Source organism: Equus quagga, chromosome 12 (assembly GCF_021613505.1).
Source record: "Equus quagga isolate Etosha38 chromosome 12, UCLA_HA_Equagga_1.0, whole genome shotgun sequence".
Classification (NCBI taxonomy): domain Eukaryota; kingdom Metazoa; phylum Chordata; class Mammalia; order Perissodactyla; family Equidae; genus Equus; species Equus quagga.
The window spans coordinates 16,387,960-16,407,728 of NC_060278.1; the positions used below are offsets into that span (position 1 = coordinate 16,387,960).

At 38.0% G+C, this 19,769-nt stretch overlaps 1 protein-coding gene across 1 annotated transcript in view; it reads right to left on the bottom strand.

The window, feature by feature from the left end:
• Nucleotides 1-9,212: 9,212 nt before the first annotated feature.
• Nucleotides 9,213-19,769, bottom strand: part of TMEM236 (transmembrane protein 236) — a 35,145-nt gene continuing 24,588 nt past the window's right edge. The window contains exon 4 of the mRNA XM_046678232.1: nucleotides 9,213-9,834. Coding sequence (XP_046534188.1) covers nucleotides 9,251-9,834 — 584 coding nt within the window. The 3' untranslated portion in view covers nucleotides 9,213-9,250. The remainder of the gene's footprint in view (nucleotides 9,835-19,769) is intronic.

The following is a 19,769-nucleotide window of genomic DNA, read 5'->3' on the forward strand; positions in this document are numbered from 1 at the left end:
TGCATGTGGATGTCCAGAAATTCCAACACCATTTGTTGAAAACGCTATCTTTTTTCCATTTTATTAATTTTGCTCCTTTCCCAAAGATCACTTGATATTTATGTGACTCTATTTCTAGCCTTTCTATCCTGTTCCGTGATCTGTTTGTCTATTCTTTTGCCAGTACTATCCTGTCTTGATTACTGTAGCTTTATAGTAAGGCTTGAAGTTGAGTAGTGTCAATTCTCTGACTTTGTTCTTCTCCTTCGATACTGTGTTGACTATTCTAGATCTTTTGTCTCTCCATATAAACTTTAGAACCAGTTTGTCAATATCCACAAAATAACTTGCTGAGATTTTGATTGGGATTGCATTGATTCTAAAGATCAAGTTGTGAAGAACTGACATCTTGACAATATTGAGTCTTCCTATCCACAAACATGGACTTTCTCTCCATTTATTAAGTTCTCCTTTCATATCTTTCATCTGAGTTTTGTAGTTTTCCTCATATAGACCTTGTACGTATTTTGTTAAATTCATACCTAAGTATGTAATTTTTAGGGGTGCTAGTATAGATATTAATGTGTTTTTAATTTCAAATTCCATTTGTTCATTTCTGGTATATAGGAAAGCAATTGACTTTTACATGTTAACCTTGTATCCTGCAACTGTGCTATAATCACATATTAGTTCCAGAGGTTTTTTTGTCAATTCTTACAGATTTTCTACCTGGAAGATCATGTCATCTGTGAACAAAGACAGTTTTATGCCTTCCTTCTTAATCTGTATACCTTTTCTTTCCTTTACTTGCTTTATTGAATGATGCTGAAAAGTAGTAGTGAAAGGTAATGCTCCTGCCTTGTACCTGATCTTAGTGGGAAAGTTTCAAATTTATCACCATCAAGTATGATATTAGCTGTAGGGTCCTTGTAGATGTTCTTTATCCAGTTGAGAAAGTTCTCCTCTATTCCTAGTTTCCTGAGATTTTTAAATTATGAATGAGTGTTGGATTTTTTCAAATACTTTTTCTGCATCAATAGATATGATCATGTGATTTTTCTTTTTAGTTTGTCAATGTGATAGATTACATTGATTTTTTAATGTTGAACCAGCCTTGCATATCTGCGATAAATCCCACTTAGTTATGGTGTATAATTCTTCTTATACTTTTTTGGATTTGATTTGCTGATTTTTTTTTAGGATTTTTGCATCAATGTTCATGAGAGAGATTGATCTGTAGTTTTCATTTCTTGTAATGTGTTTGTTCAGTTTTAGAATTAGGGTAATCCTGGCTTCATGGAATGAGTTAGGAAGTTTTCTCTCCTCTTCTAGTCTCTTAAAGGGACTGCGGAGAATTAGTACAATTCCTTCCTTAAATGTTTGATAGAATTTACCAGTGAACCCATCTGTGACTGATGCTTTCTGTTTTGGAAGGTTATTAATTATTGGTTCAATTTCTTTAATAGGTATAGGCCTATTCCGATGATCTATTTCTTCTTGTGTGAGTTTTGACCTATTATTTCCTTCAAGGAATTGGTCCATTTCATCTAGGTTATCAAATTTGTGGGTATAGAGTTGTTTATAGTATTCCTTTATTATTCTTTTAATTTCAATGGGATCTGTAGAAATGTCACCTCTTTCATTTCTGATATCACTAATTTGTGTCTTCTCTCTTTTTTTGTTACTTACCATGGTTAGAAGCTCATCAATTTTATTGATCTTTTCAAAGAACCAGCTTTTGGTTTCACTGATTTTCTCTACTGATTTGCTGGTTTCAATTTCGTTGATTTCTGCTCTAATTCTTATTATTTCTTTTCTTCTCCTTACTTGGAATTTAATTTGCTTTTCTTTTTCTAGTTTCCTAAGGTGGAAACTTAGGTTATTGGTTTTAGTAGCTAATATTCTTTTCTAATATATGCATTGAATGCTGTAAATTGTCCTCTAAACACTGCTTTTGCTGCGTCCCACAAATTTTGATGTTTTTTGGTTGTTTGTTTATTTGTTTAAAGATTGGCCCTGAGCTAACATCTATTGTTACTCTATTTTTTCTTCTTCTTCTCCCCAAAGCTCCCCAGTACATAGTTGTATATTCTAGTTGTAGGTCCTTCTAGTTCTGCTGTGTGGGATGCCGCCTCAGCATGGCTTGATGAGCAGTGCTAAGTCCACACCCAGGATCTGAACTGGCAAAACCCTGGGCCATCAAAGCAGAGCACATGAACTTAATCACTCAACCACAGGGCTGGCCTCATAAGTTTTGTTTTTATTTTCATTTCTCCCATATATATTTTAATCTCTCTTGAGCTTTCTTCTTTAACCCATATGTTATTTAGAAGTGTGTTGTTTAACTGCCACATATTTTGGGATTTTCCTGTTATCTTTCTGTTACCGATTTTTAGTTTAATTCCATTATATTATGAGAGCAGATATTTTATCATTTATATTCTTTTAAATTTGTTAAAGTGTGTTTTATGGCCCAGAATATGGTTTATTTTGGTCAATGTTCCATGTGAGCTTGAAAAGAATGTGTATTCTGCTGTTGTTGAATGAAGTAGTTCTTAGGTGTCAATTACTTCCAATTAGTTCATGGTGTTGAGTTCAACTATTTCCTGACTGATTTTCTGCCTGCTGGAACTGTCCATTTCTGAGAGGGGTGTTGAAGTCTTTGACTATAATAATAGATTCACCTATTTCTCTCTGCAGTCCTATCAGTTTTGGCCTCATGTACTTTGATGCTTTTTCGTTAGATGCATTCGTGTTAAAGATTGTTACATCTTCTTAGAGGATTGACTCCTTTATCACTACATAATCTTAATTCCTGATAATTTTCCTTACTTTGAATTCTGCTCTGTCTGAAATTAATGTAGCTACTCCCACTTTCTTTTGATTAGTGTTCACATAGTATGTTTTTCTCCACCCATTTACTTTTAATCTATATGTGTCTTTATATTTAGAGTGGATTTCTTGTACACAGCATACATTTGGGTCATGTTTTTTGATCCATTCTGACAATCTCTGTCTTTCAATTGATGCATTTAGACCACTGACATCAAAGTGATTATTGATAAAGTTGGATTAACATCTATCACATGCATTATTGTTTTCTGTTTGTTGCCCCTGTTTGTTGCTATTTTCGTCTTTCACTCTTTTTCTATCTTTTTTAGTTTTAATTGAACATTTCATATGATCCCATTTTCTCTTCTTTTTCAGCATGTCTGTATACTTCTTTTTTTTTTTAACAGTTTTTAGTGGTTGCCCCAGGGTTTGCAACATAAAGTTATGTTTACCACTAATTCTAGTACAGTTTCGAAAATGCTATACCACTTTTTTGGGTAGTGTGAGTATCTTATACTAACAAACTAATCCTAATTCCTTCCTCCCATCCCTTGTAGCACTGCTGTCAGTAATTTCAGTTATATATAAGTCTACATAAGTATCTATATACACATATAAATGAGCTATATACGTAAACACATGTAATCAAGTACATTGTTGCTATTATTATTTTGAACAAACTGTTATCTGGTAGATCAATTAAGAATAAGAAAAATACAAGCTTTTATTTTACCTTCACTTATTCATTTTCTGATGCTCTTCTTTTTTATGTAGATCCCAGTTTCTGACCTACATATTTTTTCCTTCTCTCTAAAGAATTTCTTTTAACGTATCTTGCAAGACAGGTCTACTGGCAACAAATTCCCTCAATTTTTGTTAGTCTGAGAAAGCCCTTATTTCTCTCATGTTTGAAGAATAATTTCACAAGGCACAGAATTCTAGGTTGGTAGTTTTTTCTCTCAACCCTTTAAATATTTCACTCCTCTCTCTTCTTCTTTACATGGTTTCCAAGGAGAAGTCAGACACATTTCTTGTCTTTGTTCCTCTATAGGTAAGGTGTTTTTTTCCTCTACTTCTCTTAGGATATTTTCTCTATCTTTTATTTTCTGTAATTTGAAAATGATACACAAAGTGGTTTTTTTTGGCATTTATCAGGCTTAGTATTTTCTAAGCTTCCTGGATCTGTAGTTTGGTGTCTGACATGAACTTGGGGAAATTTTCAGTCGTTACAGTCGTGCACCACATAACAGCATTTCAGTCACCAGCAGATCACGTATAAGGCAGTGGTCTACGTAAGGTGAGTACCACACAGCCTAGGTGTGTAGTTGGCTACACCATGCAGGTTTGTGTAAGTACGCTCTATGATGTTTGCACAGTGATGAAATCACTAACAACACATTTCTCACATCATATCCTCATGGTTAAATAACATGACTGTGTTGTTCCTAATATTTCTCCTACTCCTTTCTCTCTTTACTCTGCTTCTAGTATTCCTATTACTCATATATAACACCTTTTGTAGTTGTCGCACCGTCCTTGGATAGTCTGTCCTGCTTTTTCAGTCTTTGTTTTCTTTGCTTTTCAGTTTTTGAAGATTCTATTGCTATATCCTCTAATGCAGCAATTCTTTCTTCAGCCATGTCCAGTCCACTAATAAGCCCATCAAATGCAGTCTTTATTTCTGTTACGGTTTTCTATGTCTAGTATTTTTGTTTGTTTGTTTTTTCTTGGCATTTCCATCTCTCTGCTTACATTGCCCATCTGTTGTTGCATACTGCCTACTTTATCCATTTGAGCCCTTAACATATTCATCACAGTTGTTTTAAATTCCTCATCTGATAACTCCAACATCCCTGCCATGTCTGATTCTGATGCTTGTTCTGTGTGTTCAAATTATGGGTTTTTTGCCCTTTGTAATGCTTTGTAACTTATTCTTGATAACCAGACATGATGTGCCAGGTAAAAGGAACTTCTGCAAATAGGCCTTTAGTCATGTAGTGGAGCTCTTGGAGGGAGGGGAAGTGTTCCACAGTTTATGACCAGATCCCAGGCTTTAACGAGCCTGTGTCTCTGGACTGTGAACTTCACCAGAGTGTCTCAGTTTTTTTCTCCTCCCCACTTTATGTGAGACAGGATGGTTAGAAGGGGCTGGACTTTGGTATTTCCCTTCCTCAGGTCAGTTTGGCTCTAATACCCCAGCATGGTAGGTTCTAGTTAACTAGTTTCGCTGAGGCAGACTTTGTCAAGAACAGAGGCTCCCCCTCCCTTCCCACTGGTGGAAGCCTGAGGGGATTTTTCTCCTCTATTTACTATGGAAACCTGGTGGAGCTCCTGGAGGTCAATCTCACAATATTGTGGGGAACCCTCTACAGCTTTTAACTCAGAGTTGTCCACACAGAGCCTCCAGCAATTCATCCATTACAGCTGAGGTTTTCCTACCAGAGTGCTGGTTCCATGGAGGTTTCAGCTGGCGAGTCTCTGCTCCAGGAAGCTGTGACTCCCCGTATTCACCTGTCTGTCCACTCTTGGGGGTAGCAGTTTGCCCTGTGTCCTCCCCTCTCTTATGGATCCCAAAAGAGTTGATTTTTCAGGCTGTTTAGCTTTTTTCTCGTTGTGAGGACAGAGTGGTGACATCCAAGCTCCTTGCATGTAAAATGGAAACAGGAAATAGCCTAAACTGCTCTTTAAAGTAATTTTGCCAATTTTGCCAAGACCATTTTTGTGGATTACTTAATCAAAAAATCATACTTAGTCTATAATAGGTACTCAAATTTGATATGTGAATTAATGAAATGGTCGAAAAAATAACCTTCAGAATAAATATGGGAATATAAGTAAAAGCTCCTGTAAATAGTCAGTTGTTTACAAATCTTTAGTGTTACTAAAACTACTAACCACAGGTACTTCAGTTTCATATTCTTGGGGCCACTGCATAAGGATGGGCAGGTTGCACACTGCTCAATCTGAAGGGGTGCCCTTCCCATAGGCTACGACAATCATATACAGCAGCCCCAACATATACATGGGGCAGCATAATTTAGAGTTCATGAACTAATGTCTCTTTGTGAGGCACTGAAACACCTATCTAATGCAAGTGGATTTGGCCTTGAATATTTCTGTGTGTGCAGGTGTGCGTATCTCTGTGTTTATTTCTTTCACCTCTCTTGACTCTGCTGTTTGTGTGCTCGGATCAGATTACTAAAAAGCTGTGAAGGTACTTGAGAGATAGATGGCCAAGAAGCTGAAAATTGAGCAAGCACAGGCTTCCCAATGAAAAAGGCATCACAACAAAAGATAAGCTTAAACGCAGAATTTTAACTGACATGTAAAAACAACCACTTTGCAAAATACAATGGCTTCAGCTGTATGTATTTAATGGTTTTTTCATTTATTATGTACTGCATCCTTCTCTGTGGAGTATAAGTAGCTATTTTAAGCCCTATTGCTTCTAAGTAGTATATTGTTCTTTTTGTAAATTTAATTCTATATATATATTTTTTTCAGGAAGAGTGAAATGGGGCCCAAATAAGAAAAACAGGACTATAACTTTCACACATTTTAATTTCAAACATCAACTTTTAGAAAGAAAAGGCACTAAAAGGTCTATTAAAGGTATTAGAATTTTATTAAAAATTATTAGGTGTTACAATAATAGGGTGAACATAGGTGAACTCTTTTAAATGCATCTTTCCTACAGCGAACTTTAGTGAGCCTGACATTACATGAAGACAATTATCAGTTGGGCTCCAAATTTTACTGGGAATAAAATACCACATAGCCTATACATATCCTGCCATTTTTTGCATGTATACTTTCATACAGCAGAAAAGGAAACTTTTTATAAGGACTCAAATGCTATCTGGGCCTTAGTACCAACAACCATTAGAAGCTACAAAAATTGCAATCTAATTTTAATACTACAACTTTCAATCACACAGTGTAGGGTCATCCATGTTTCATTAGCATAATTTGCTGCAATGCCTATTAAATATCATAGACTTGAACTTTATAAACATGTGTACATTCTTAAAATAAAATATTAAATTAAGCTAGGTGCTCAATAATTTTCCTCCTACATGTGATCTTTTGTACGTGCCTTCATTATTTGTATAAAGTGTTGTGACTTCCCAAATTATCAGGCACATCCATATAGATACAGAATACATTCTAAACACAAATAAGTAATACTTTTCTGTTTATCTGAGCACCGTTTACTTATAAAACCCAACATGAAGATAAATATAAATGTGTGTAAAATACTTTCCTATTGCAGAATATTACAAATCAACTACTTGGTGACAGGTTTTTCTTAATAAAAAAAGATTATCATGGCATTATTTGAAAGAAATTATTTGTATTATAAGTTTTTTAGAGTTATAAGTATTGTAAATTCCTGCTGGATTGACAGATGAAGAGAAAGATGCATTGTTAAACAAGATATGCTCAGGCCTTCCTTTAAGGAGTGTAAAGATTAACAGGGAACTCAGGAAAGTAAATGCAGAATGAAAGCCTTCATAAAGTGCTATGATTAAGGATCTCTGAGAACTCACAGGGAGACATTTGAATCCCTGATAAATAAATACCTCAACTCTAATCGGTGTATTCATTAGACTGCTCACTTTTGAACATGATACTACTTAATGAAAAATTATAGTCTGAGGTCACCTTAAGAGTTTACATATTATTTTTCACCAATGCATGGTTTAAATGATTATTCCCAGAGGGTCAGCAGGGACACAGAAAAGAATAAAACAGGAACATTAAAACAATGCATTTAGCTACTTGTTTCTCTGGGACTTGGTGCAATTAAAAGACTTGGCATTTATCAAGTTATAATTGTTTGCCAGACAAAGGGATGAGAACACTGCCTATCTCATTAAATCCTCTCAACCGCATTAAAGTGCAATTTAACCCTATGAAAATACTACTACTCTGCTCATCTCCTGGATGTGGAAACAAAGAACGTGCCCCAAGTCATAAAGGCAGAAGTCAAGCTTTTAACAATGCAAGTAGAGCTTCTCTTACAGTGCGAGGAAAAGCCGTCAAGCACAGGGGTGAACGATGTGGGCCGATCTGTGGACCGCAGGGTGGCGGGAAAGTTGGGTTATCCATTCTTAAGCTATTTGTTCCTGCAGATCATTGAAGAGACTGACTATATAAAAACATTACTCTGCACCCAATAAGCCTCTTACAAACCTATCCAGCATCTGAAAAATTCATATTTTCATATGAAGCCCCTCGTATGAATATCCGAGAATGTCCCAGCCTAGCAAAGGCAAATTACATAATTAGGTACCTAATTATTTAACATCAAGATATCCATTATACATTATCACGTAAGACACTAAGGTATATGCTGTTATATTTGTAAGTGTAACTTCTAACTTTAAACTGGTTTTAAAATGATTATTCTTATGATGGTTTCAAATTCCACAAATAAAATAATCTTTTACTTTGAAATGCACAATTTCAATTCATGGCTTCTTATTATAAAACTGTATGTTGGGGCGGGGGGGCCAGCCCAGGGCATAGTGCTTAAGTTCATGCACTCCACTTAGGAGGCCGGGGGTTCACAGGTTCAGATCCTGGGTGCAGACCTACACACCATTCATCAAGCTGTGCTGTGGTGGCATCCCACATACAAAGTGGAGGAGGATTGGCATAGATGTTAGCTCAGCAATAATCTTCATCAAGGAAAAAGAGAAAGATTGGCAACAAATGTTAGCTCAGGGCCAATCTTCACCACCAAAAAAAAAAAAAAAAGAACCCACATCTTTATCTAGGTTTTACTAATGTACCTTGACTTCATTATATTAAACAATATTTATGTTAATACTTCAGTACTGGGAAAAGAACTAAACCTTAAACTGAGCCAAATATCTGTTAAACTGACTTGTTCTTTATACTGAAATCAGTCAATTACATAAAGGTCATTTGCAACAGTGGAATTAAAAATATAATTCCATGTTTGAAGGAAACTCTAAAACTACAATTCAAATTTCCAAAAAGTCTAATCTAAAAATTATTCAATAATTTCAGGTGTATTTCCTAATAATTAATTTTAACTAATTCTTGTAATGCTCTTTAATTTATATAAATGATAAAAATCTCATTCTTGGACTAACTTAATGGGAAAACACATTCTCATTTCTTTTAAAGGCTTTTTTGAAGTGTTTTCAGAAAAAGTGCAGTATACATAACTAACTAAAATTAACTACTAACATTTTCTAGAGATCCAGCGGAGCCAACTTGTAAGAATATAATTGCTTAGATTTAGCACCATTTGTATACATTAAAAAAAGTAATATGCTACTAAAAATAGTAATTCTCTACAATCTATTCTTCATTTCTTTATATAATGCAAAAACTTATGCCCTAGAAACAATTAAAACGTGCGCACATGCATAATAAAGAGGTTTGCCTGTCTTACATTTTCCTTTTAAAATGAAGATACTTCAAAGGTAGAGAAAACCCTGAATTTGGTTAAGTAATTGAAATAAACATAAGAGAGAGTCACTAGTATGTTTTTACAAAGGCCCAATACGGGGGTGACAGTGCCCAGGGCAATGATTAAACTAAGTCGAACAAAAATAAAGGGTAAATCCTGGAGCAAGACGCCCAAGAAACCGAGAAGAGGGTTCTGGGGGGTGAGTATAAGTCGCAGGAGAGAAATATAGCTGAATATGTAGACCGGGTACAGCCAGCGTGACTTGTAGACGGCGGGGTGACCGGCCACGCGCACCATTTCTATGGTGTCAGACCACAGCAGAAAGGCCCACAGGAAGATGTCGGCGCGGACGTCCCTGTGGGCCAGCATTCCCAGGACTCCAGAGTGAAAGGAGGGCTCCTGGGGTCCCGCCAGCCCAGGAGCAGCGCTCTGTGTCTCGGCTCCTGGCGACCAGTACGCCTCGGTCCTCCCGGCTGGCTGCGGAGGCACGGGGCTGTCTTCATTTTGCCTCCCTTGGTCTGTCACAGTTCTTATCTGTTGCAGAGTGGTCTTATGGTTATGCCTATCTTCGTTACCTGCAATAAATCGATTTATTGAAATTTTTAAAATTTTACTTAAATTTTAAATTTTTATTTAATTTTTTTACTCAAGTTAGATTTTATTTAAATTTTTTGCTAAGTTTTTATTTAAATTTTACTCAAATAAAAAATTATTTAATTTTATTTAAATTTAAAAATAAAATTGCAAGTGTTCTCTATTTGAGGTCTGTTTTACACTTGGAACTTCAATGGAAATCACACTGAAAAAAATACACAAGCAAAGGAGGCTCTTTATGTCTTTCTATTTTCCTGAATACAGATCCTAAGTCATTTTTACCATTTCATAGAAATAGCCGTTATTGGTTACTGAGCTAAGCACTGTCACACATTATTGCATTTAACCCTCAGAAACAAGCTGGGAGATAGGGGTGACTATTCTGCTTTATAAATATGGAAACTGGGGCCCAAAGAGTAAATGACACCCAAATTCAAAAACACAGTTAGTAATGGGCAGAGCTGGAATTGACATCCAGATTTGTTTGACCCTAATTGACAATCTCTTAACTTTATGGCTGCTATTACCTGTCTAGAGGCAATATAACGTGGTAATTATAAAACATAGGAATACCATAAAATTAAATCAATCCAAGAGGTCAATGGTCCAATCTTGTCATTTTATGAGAAGCAGAGGCCCACAGGGATCACTACAACCCAGACCCCTAAGACTGGAGTTTGGTGCTAAGAAGGAATCTTTTGACCATGAGAGAGTCTTGGTGAAGGGTGACACACTGAACCCAAGATCTTTAAAATGTTCTTCCCCCAAAGTTTTTGAACTGGTCAATGCAATTGGTTAGCATCTTCTTTGTGGCCACGAGGCTATGCTTGGTCAACACGCCAGTCATCGGAATGAGTAGGGCATTTTCTTATCAACATGTTGTGTGTGTTTGTGTGTGTGTGTGTGTGTGTATGAGAAAGAGAGAGAGTATATGTGTGTGCCTCTCCATGTACGTTTGGGTGTTGAAGTTGGAAATGAGGAAGGAACCCTCAAATATCACGACTTACTAACAGTATTGATGGTATGGTTTTTACACGTGAGAGGTTTAGCACATTATTTTTCAAACATTTATCCACTTAAGCACCATTTTGGTTGCTAAGAATTTATCAGACCTTGACAAAGTTTATGCAGCAAATGTGCTGAGCTGCCATATTACTTGATAAGACAAAATTTAAAGAAAGTCATTAGACTAAATAGCTCTAAAGGTTAAAAGTCAATAAAAATTTGTTGAATTGTATTGAGCTGAAGTGAAAACATTTAAAAATAAATGTTATTGTGATTAATGACTAATAAAATGATTACTATAAATAGAAGTTATTAAAAGATAAATAAACCTTGGTTTTCTTTTTATACAATTAACTATTTCAAAATCTTAAGTGTGAATTGAGTATATTTAGAAACTAAAAAGATAATCTAATTCTTGATGAAATATTACTTGCTTCTGGTATAAATCATTCATAAATAATTGGTAGGACCCATAACCCTTAGAAACTTCTTTACCAACTTTACATGCCACAATGGCATGAATGAGTATCATTTTAATAAACAATACTCAACCCAGCTCTGATGGCCTAGTGGTGAAAATTTGGTGCACTCCACTTTGGTGGCCCAGGTTCAGTTCCCGGGCACGGACCTATACCACCTGTCTGTCAATGACCATCCCGTGGTGGCTCACATAGAAGAACGAGACGGACTTACAACTGGAATATACAACTACGTACTATGCGCTTTGGGGGTAAAAAAAAAAGAGGAAGATTGGCAACAGATGTTAGCTCAGGGCGAACCTTTAGCAGAACAAAAACCAAACCCACAAAGCTTAATAAATATTTTTAAAAAAACAATACTCAAGTAAAAGAGAAAATTATATACTAATTGCTATTATTTTAATACTGACAAAATCACCTCTCTTAAACTCAGATGCTCACTGGGTCAATTATATCTCTCATTTTACAAACAAAAATTCAATATAGAAAATATGTTTCTTAGTGTATGTTATGTCCTAGAAAACTCTCCTTCACCTCTCTTAGTAGATAAAGCTGCTTGAATGAAAACTCAAATTCCTTTGTCAACATGAAGAACACAGTGCATAATTTGGGCTTTTGGAGACATTTGCAAATTCAGCATTGTTGCCACGCCAGGAAGTAACAATCTAAGAAGTGACACATTAACATTTTTAAACAGTCAGTAAGAATCTTAGTATCTGTGGATTCGCACTGTGGGATGAACAATGAATTCTTAGCCAGAGTTTATTTTTAATCAAATACTAAGGCCTCAATCCATGTGCATCTGGTGAAATCAGGGCTGGTAGCTTCCCATTTCTTCACAGCTCAATAAAGACGAGTTTAGACTTGGGGTTACAGCGACTCTGCTGTCCTCTTTCCAAGTAAGAAGCACTAGAACTCTTAGCCGGAAGCCTCTGCTGACCTCTCAGAGGGCGAGATGGAGTTGAAGCTGTTGAGAAGTCATTCGGTCATTAGACGGGACCCGCAGATTCATCTCTGAGCAACGTAAACATCATGGATTCAATACTATTCTCTTTGTCTCCATGATCACTTTCTCTCCAAATTTATTTTTTAAATTTCCACTTGCAGCTGGAACTCTTTTTTGTTGTTGTTGGTGCTAGTCGTTAGTGTTCTCTTTGGGTAGAATGATACTTATTTGTGCAAAATCCATAAAAGATAGAAGCATGAAGAAAGAGATCCACTCACTTCCTTAGAGGTTCACATTGTGCTGTAAAGAGTAAAAATAGCAGCCGTTCTGTGCGTTTCCCCACAGCTGACGCCCGTTGCTGAAACAATTTTTTCCCTTCACTGTGCAAGCTAAATAATTAAGGAAATGTAATTTCCATCGCAGATAAATGTTTAAGTAGGTAACTCATACCTATTTTACTTTATTATTTCTTTATAGTGATGTATTTCTCTCTCTAACTTGTTCCCCAAAAGTCAGCTTACATAAATCAGTACTGAGGAATTTTCTAGAGTGAGCACATATTCCTCTTGCAGAGAGAAAAAGAAAGCACTAAAAGTTATTCAAATGAAAAGAGAAAAAGAAAGAAGAATCACAAACAAAAGCACCTAAAAACAAGACTGAGTTGACACTAAAAATTCACTACTTAGGGTCCCAACTGTCTGTTATGAGCAGGCAAATTTTAGAGTGCTGTATCAGGCTTAGTCTGGACATTGAGAATGGTGCGGCCAATAAGGGGGAAATGGTCCCTGCCTTCACCGCTCTGTCTCCCTGACCACATCAATAAATACAGAAGAATCAATTGTGGCAGGGCTTTAAAAGGAAGGTAAGTTCTGCGATAAGAAACTGTCACAGGGGGTCTAAATTCGATTCGGAGTCAATTCGGGTCATCTGCGAAGTGACAGTTAAGCAGAAACCTGAAGAATCAGTAGGAGTGAATTAGGCAAAGAATGGAGAAAGGAACTTTCCAGGTAGTAGGAAGAGCATGTGGAAAGCTCCTTTAAAAATAAAGAACACGGAACAAAAAGACACCTGTGGCTCTGTCCTGACCCATTGGTTCATTCTTTACTGGACTTCTTCCACGAGATTTTACAAATCCTTTACTGCCAATGGATCATCACAGTGAAAACAATAAAAAGCTACCATTTATTTAGTGCTTTCTTTATGCCAGGCACTTTGCACATATGTGACTAAATTCACTCAATGCAATATAAGTGAAAGTGATTTTTGCAACTTAGGAAGCATTGGTAAAGGAAGGGGATGTGCTCTTTCTCTTTGCTCATTTCATTTGACTGGAATGTGGGTGTAATGGCTGGAGCTTGAGCAGCCATTTCAGTTAATAAGGAGAAAGCCTCTGTTCAGAAGGTCAGTGCAACGAGACAGAAAAGGTCTGAGTCCTTGATGTTCAGAGTCATCATATCATCCTGAGCCACCATCCTGGACTTTACATGAGAGTGAAATAAACTTCTTTGTTTAACACCCCCCCCCCCCCCCACAAAAAAAAAAGAGATCTTCAGCTACAGTGAATTGAAAGAAGGAGAGTTTGGTGAGGGGATGGGGCATCAGAGAGGAAAGAATAGGAGAGAAGGTAATATTTATTAAGTGCTTTCTGTATAGGAGACCCTGTTCTAAGCCATTTCTATGCATTAATTCACTTAATCCTTAGAAAAACACTATGATGTAGATACTAGTATTTTCCCATCTTAAAGATGAGTAAACTGAGGTACGGGGAGATGAACAATTCTTTCAAAAGTGACACAGCTAGCAAGGAGAGAGACTAGAACTTGAACCTCAAAGACTTAACCATTAGACACACTGTCTGTGGCAGGGGCAGGCTATGTAGAACCTATGGGCCATGATAAAGGTTTTGGACTTTATTCTAAGTTCAGTGGAAAGCACTGAGGGTGAGGAGAATGGAAGGCAGAGGAGCCAGCGAGGATGCAGAGACTCCAGCAAAGAGGCTCCTGAGGCCACAGGGCGCTGATACAGAACGAGATTGCTCCTCGATTCACAGCAGCCAGAAGATCAAATTAAAGAATTATTCAGAAACCGTAGGACTAGTCTTGATTAGCTGTCCTTGAAATCTGTTTTTCCCGACAGGAAAATATTCTAGAGAAAGCAAAATGCTAACGATTTAGACAAAACATTCTCAGAGAAAATCTGGAAAAGAAGAAAACTCGCAGTCATGAAGATTTTTTTAAAACATGTTAAGCACACGAAGCACATTTAGTCATAATACTCTTAGAGAATAAGAGAAAAAATGTAACAAATTAAAATACACATCAGGGCACATTATAAACGTTATTACTTTGACACTATCTACTGAGTAAACTCACCTTACTATGTATAGTTTATTTGCTTTGAGCAGCAAATTTAGGGTGGGGAAGGTGAGTAAGGTGATTGCCAAGTAATAAATGACAAAACCCAGCACCCATCTGACAGGTGTTTATGATGTAGGAATGAGTCAATATTTGTAAAGCATTTAAAATGGTGCCTGACACATAGCAACAGCCATATGTGTGTAAAATAACTAAAAAGTGGCCATCGCTAAACAATTATTGTTTTAAATGAATTAGAATAGAAAAGAAAATATCAGCAGGCAGTAAGTAGTACTAAGGGATTACAGTTGGTTAAATTTTTATTATAATTCCTCTTGCCCAGTACCCTATATTATCAGGAGAGGTCACAAAGTTTGAGAAATAGCGTTAGACTACAGAGTCTTAAGGTCACGAGTTTAATTCTCATATTTGCCTGTTGATATCGCAAAGAAAAATGCCACCGCACAGATAAATCCTGTGCGGGCAGAGACAGCTTGCACCAGCTGACAAGAGCCTATCGTGTGCACCCCTTCCCAATGCCATGCCGCGTGTGCAGTGACATCAACTTGAAAGCTTGAAAATTGTCATGCTAGCAGTATTTACACCAATGCTACAAATCAGGGCTCCAAGCCCCCTGAGAGACAGCTGCCTAAACACTGACCCGCATACTATTGCCTGTGTCCAAAACAGGACGTAAGTTTCCACCAAATAATAATAGTCAATAATATTAATGAGTATAGGACAAATATTTGATTCATCATCAGTTCCAGAAAAGCCTGTGGGCATACCTCCCCAGCCGTGAGTTAGTTTTGCAACTTTATGAAAGGCATTATGTTTTCATCCATTAAATTCAAAAGCCTATCAGTTTCAGTTCCCCACCAGGCATTCCATAAATATGGCAATAAATAAGAGAATCATTTCTGGATCTTAGGCAACGTCAAATATCAAGACTATTCTTTTGTCTGACACAACTGGAAGGCTAGATAGTTTAAAAACCATCTTCCCCTCCTCGTTACTTCATAAATTCATCTGACACTGGACAAGAATTGCTAAAAACTGATAACATTATCAATTATAAAATATTCCATTTTTGAATATTGAGAGAACTTTCTAATCTAAATTTTCTAACCTTCAGCTTTTCATTTGGGATATTCTGGCCCTTCTCCTTAGTTGAGATATATTTAGACTAGAGAATGTGATTTAATTTACAATGTATAAATAGAAAAATTGTTTTCTATATTTACATTATTTTATAGATATAACATACAATTGTATATAAAATATAATTTATATTATATTAATTATACTAATACTTAATTTACTAATACTGCAATGAATAATTATATATGTATTAACATATATAATAATTATATAGTATATATATATAATGCAATAATATTGAATATATTTAAATAAAACATAAATAATAAGGGAAAATGTTGCAAAGCATACAGTTATCTTATTTCCAAATATTAATAATTCTAGACTTTGCAGTGGTTTAAAACACCTCTACTAATAAGCGCTTGGATACAGACCAGGGCTAGAAATGCCAGCATGAACCCAAGCTGGGTGACAGAAGTGGACACGTAGGAACGAGCCAGACTCATTGTCTGCAGAGTACCCACCTCAGCTTTCATTGTACACATTTGCTAGTGCCGTTTATTCACGTGCTATTTTGCCCACTAGACCTTGAGTTCAATGAAAGGGCCAGTCTGCCTGTTTTGACTCACCATTGCACCCCCAGCACCCAGCGGAGTGCCTGGAATGGAACAGATCCTACAAAAAGATCTGCTGAATAAAAGATGGCAGGAATTCCTATTCTGGAGTCTATTAGCATGAGGCAGCGATGGGCATCCTGGGAGGAAAATCTGCACCAAGCAAGTCAGCCAAAGCATAGAACCAGGCCAAAGAACACCCACCCCTGCCAGCCGCCCCCTCCCCCATTCAACGGGAAGAAGGACTCTGGAGTCTACCACTCAGATGGCCGTCTGGCCCGGGGCCTAGAGAGAGCCCTTTAAGCAAGTCCATTGGACTGATTCTGCTAACAAGCCCTGCAAGATATTAAGAGCTCTTGCCTGCACAGGCTGGGGCCCTGCATAGCTCAACGGTAAGCGAAGACGTAACATGGCTTTGGGCCCAGCAGAGCCACCAGTGCAATGTGGCCCTTGCCTAGCCCAGCAGGACTTGGGCAGACGTCAACAGGATGGCACCCACAGCAGCAGCAGTGGTTCGAGGTATGTCAAAGGCTTCGCAGGCACAGCAGCATCAGGAGTCACCAGGCAGGGGACAAGAGCGCAGGTGTGTGATTCTGAGCTAGTTCATAGGGTACCACCCCCACCAAGAAATGGGGGGACTGGGGGTCTTGATAGCATGTGGAAGCAGAGTCTGGGCAAAATGGCGTTCCTATACAGAGGAGCCCACTACCACCAAAAATGACCAAGAATGGCTGCACGTTATGCAGGCCATCAGATCAACAACCTATTTCACTCTCTTCGATTCTAGACAAGGAAATCTAGTTATTGAGGGGCCGGCCCAGTGGCATAGTGCTTAAGTTCACACACTCAGCTTTGGTGGCCCAGGATTCATGGGCCAATCCCAGGCACAGACCTACACACCTCTCATCAAGCCATGCTGTGGCGGAGTCCCACATACAGAATAGAGGAAGATTGGCACAGCTGTTAGCTCAGGGACCATCTTCCTCAAGCAAAAAGAGGAAGATTGGCAACAGATGCTGGCTCAGGGCCAATCTTCCTCACCCCTCAAAAAAGTAAAGAAAATCTAGTTATTGAAAATCAATGACCTACACCTTTACATTTCAACCTGGGGCCATAAACTTTTGCTGGTTAATAATGATATGGAGAACAAGGCTTGCTATTATAAAGTAACGCATCCTGAATTCTTTATGTTCCCTTATTCCTGTCAATCTCCCTGAAATATCTATTTTCAAAATATCTTGCAACTCTCAAGAATCTCTCTTTATATACTAAAATTGTCCAGAAATATTTTCCCCCTTGGAAAAAAATTAACCATTAAATGCCCAATTGTTGAAATCATGTAAAGCTGTCATAACGAAAGGGAGCCCTAACTCGAGATTTGATAGCACTTGATGTCCTGTCTTTTGGCACCAAGATCACTGCAATATAATTTCTGGCCCAACCCTCAGTGACCTAATCCTGACAGCTGGTACTTCATTAGAAGGTATAAATCAGAAATTCTACCCCTCTCTTACACACACTGATAAATGGTTACTCATTTCTTGAGAAGGGGGAAAAATCCTATAACTGACATACTTTCCTGAAACTTCCTTCTTTTAAAAACCAAGAGGAGGGTATGAAAGGAAATGCTCCCCCACCCCCCCTTGGCATGGCCCCAAAAGTCATGTTCCTCTTATGTGCTCTCTAAATACATTGCAAAACACATTATGGGAACCCAGCTCGCACACAGCCTCATCTTGTATAATAAGCTGTTTCTTAAAAAGAAACAAAGGGGAACTCGAAATGCCATTCATTTTATTCTGAGGAAAGCAGCGTCCCTCTTTTTTTTTCCTTTACCTTCTGTGACATCGCTTCCACTCTATTTGGCTCAAGGGTGATGAGCTCCATCTCAAGGAAATCTGGAAGGCAGGTTCCTTTGGGAATTAGGACGTGGTCTCTCAAGCCTCTAACTTGCTATTGGTCTCAGTTCCTAATACTTCCTGTAATCAGAGGCTCTCAATCCGAGTGGGCATCAGAACGGCTTGTAGAACTTTAAAAATATTACAGAGGCCAGGCCTTAAAACCCTGCATACACTTTGAGCAGAAATGGCACATCCAGGCATTTAATCTAAAGAAATAATCCTCTATGCTGCTGGGGACCCTGCAGCACTTGGCCCAAGTCCCTGGGTATTAAAGAGACTGCACAGAAGGAACTGGACTAGGGCCACTGAGAGCAGATTTATTTGAAAACCTGATGCTGCCAACATCATACCTGGCACCTCTCACTGATATGCAGTGGAAATGACCTCCTCTGCAGAGCTCTGATGTTTTCCACTCAAATAGCCTGTTGATCTCTCTTCTAGCAAGTCGTCTCTGACTATGCAGATACCCCTCATATAGGCAAAGCATCTCACCACCCGCTTTGTACATTCCCTGTGACCTCTGCATTTGCCTGCGTGTGCAGCCCATCCATAACAGGCCCTTTCTTCTGGCAAGCAATGTTGCCAAGGAGGCCGGGCATGTGCAGATGCTCAGGGTCTTCTGAGGACACTCTGCAGTCATCATCCTGATATCATTCGGCTGTCATCCAGTGGCAGTTAACTCTCTCTGTCCCCAGCCTCTGCTTGGCTAGTCACCTCACTGAGAGGCTTCTGCCTCTTATACACAGCGCAGAGTTCCCCTAAACACGGACCACCTGCATCATCCACGTGCGTGCTCAAACCATGGCTTGTCTCCCCACCCAACTCAAACATGCATGGCCTTCCTCATTCTACCCACATCCTTGTCCTTTGCTTCACAACTCTTTTCACTTCTGAACAAGAGTCATAATGGCAGTGTTTATAGTGGTTAAAATCTAGGGGAAAAATCTAGTGGTCCAACAGCAGAGGGTTCGTTAATAAAACATGATTCATTAACATAATGGGATATTATTCAACCGATAAAAATGATGCAGGAGAAGAAGACGTAATAACAAGAATGATACCCATCATATGTTGGTAAGAAAAAGAAGTTACAAAATAGGTTTTATTTAGTGAAGAACAGCCATCAGGATGCTATCAGTTATAAATCTCTACTGTGTAGGATTATGGTTGATTTCCATTTTCTTTTTTGCTTCCGTCCATTTGATAACTTCTTGAAATAAACGTGTATTATTTTGGAAAAACAGAGACCAGTAGAAATAAAACAATTCAAAATGGAATGTTACAAATGTTATCTGGTTTTTATATGTGTTGGGCCTCAAACCTGTGTTTACTCTACGTGGATAGGCCTGCTCTACCCAAAGCTGAATTGTATTGTATTGTATTGTGTCGCATCCCATCCCATCGAATCCCATCCCATCCCATCACATCCCATCCCATCCCATCCCATCCCATCCCATCGCATCCCATCCCATCGCATCCCATCCCATCGCATCCCATCACATCCCATCCCATCCCA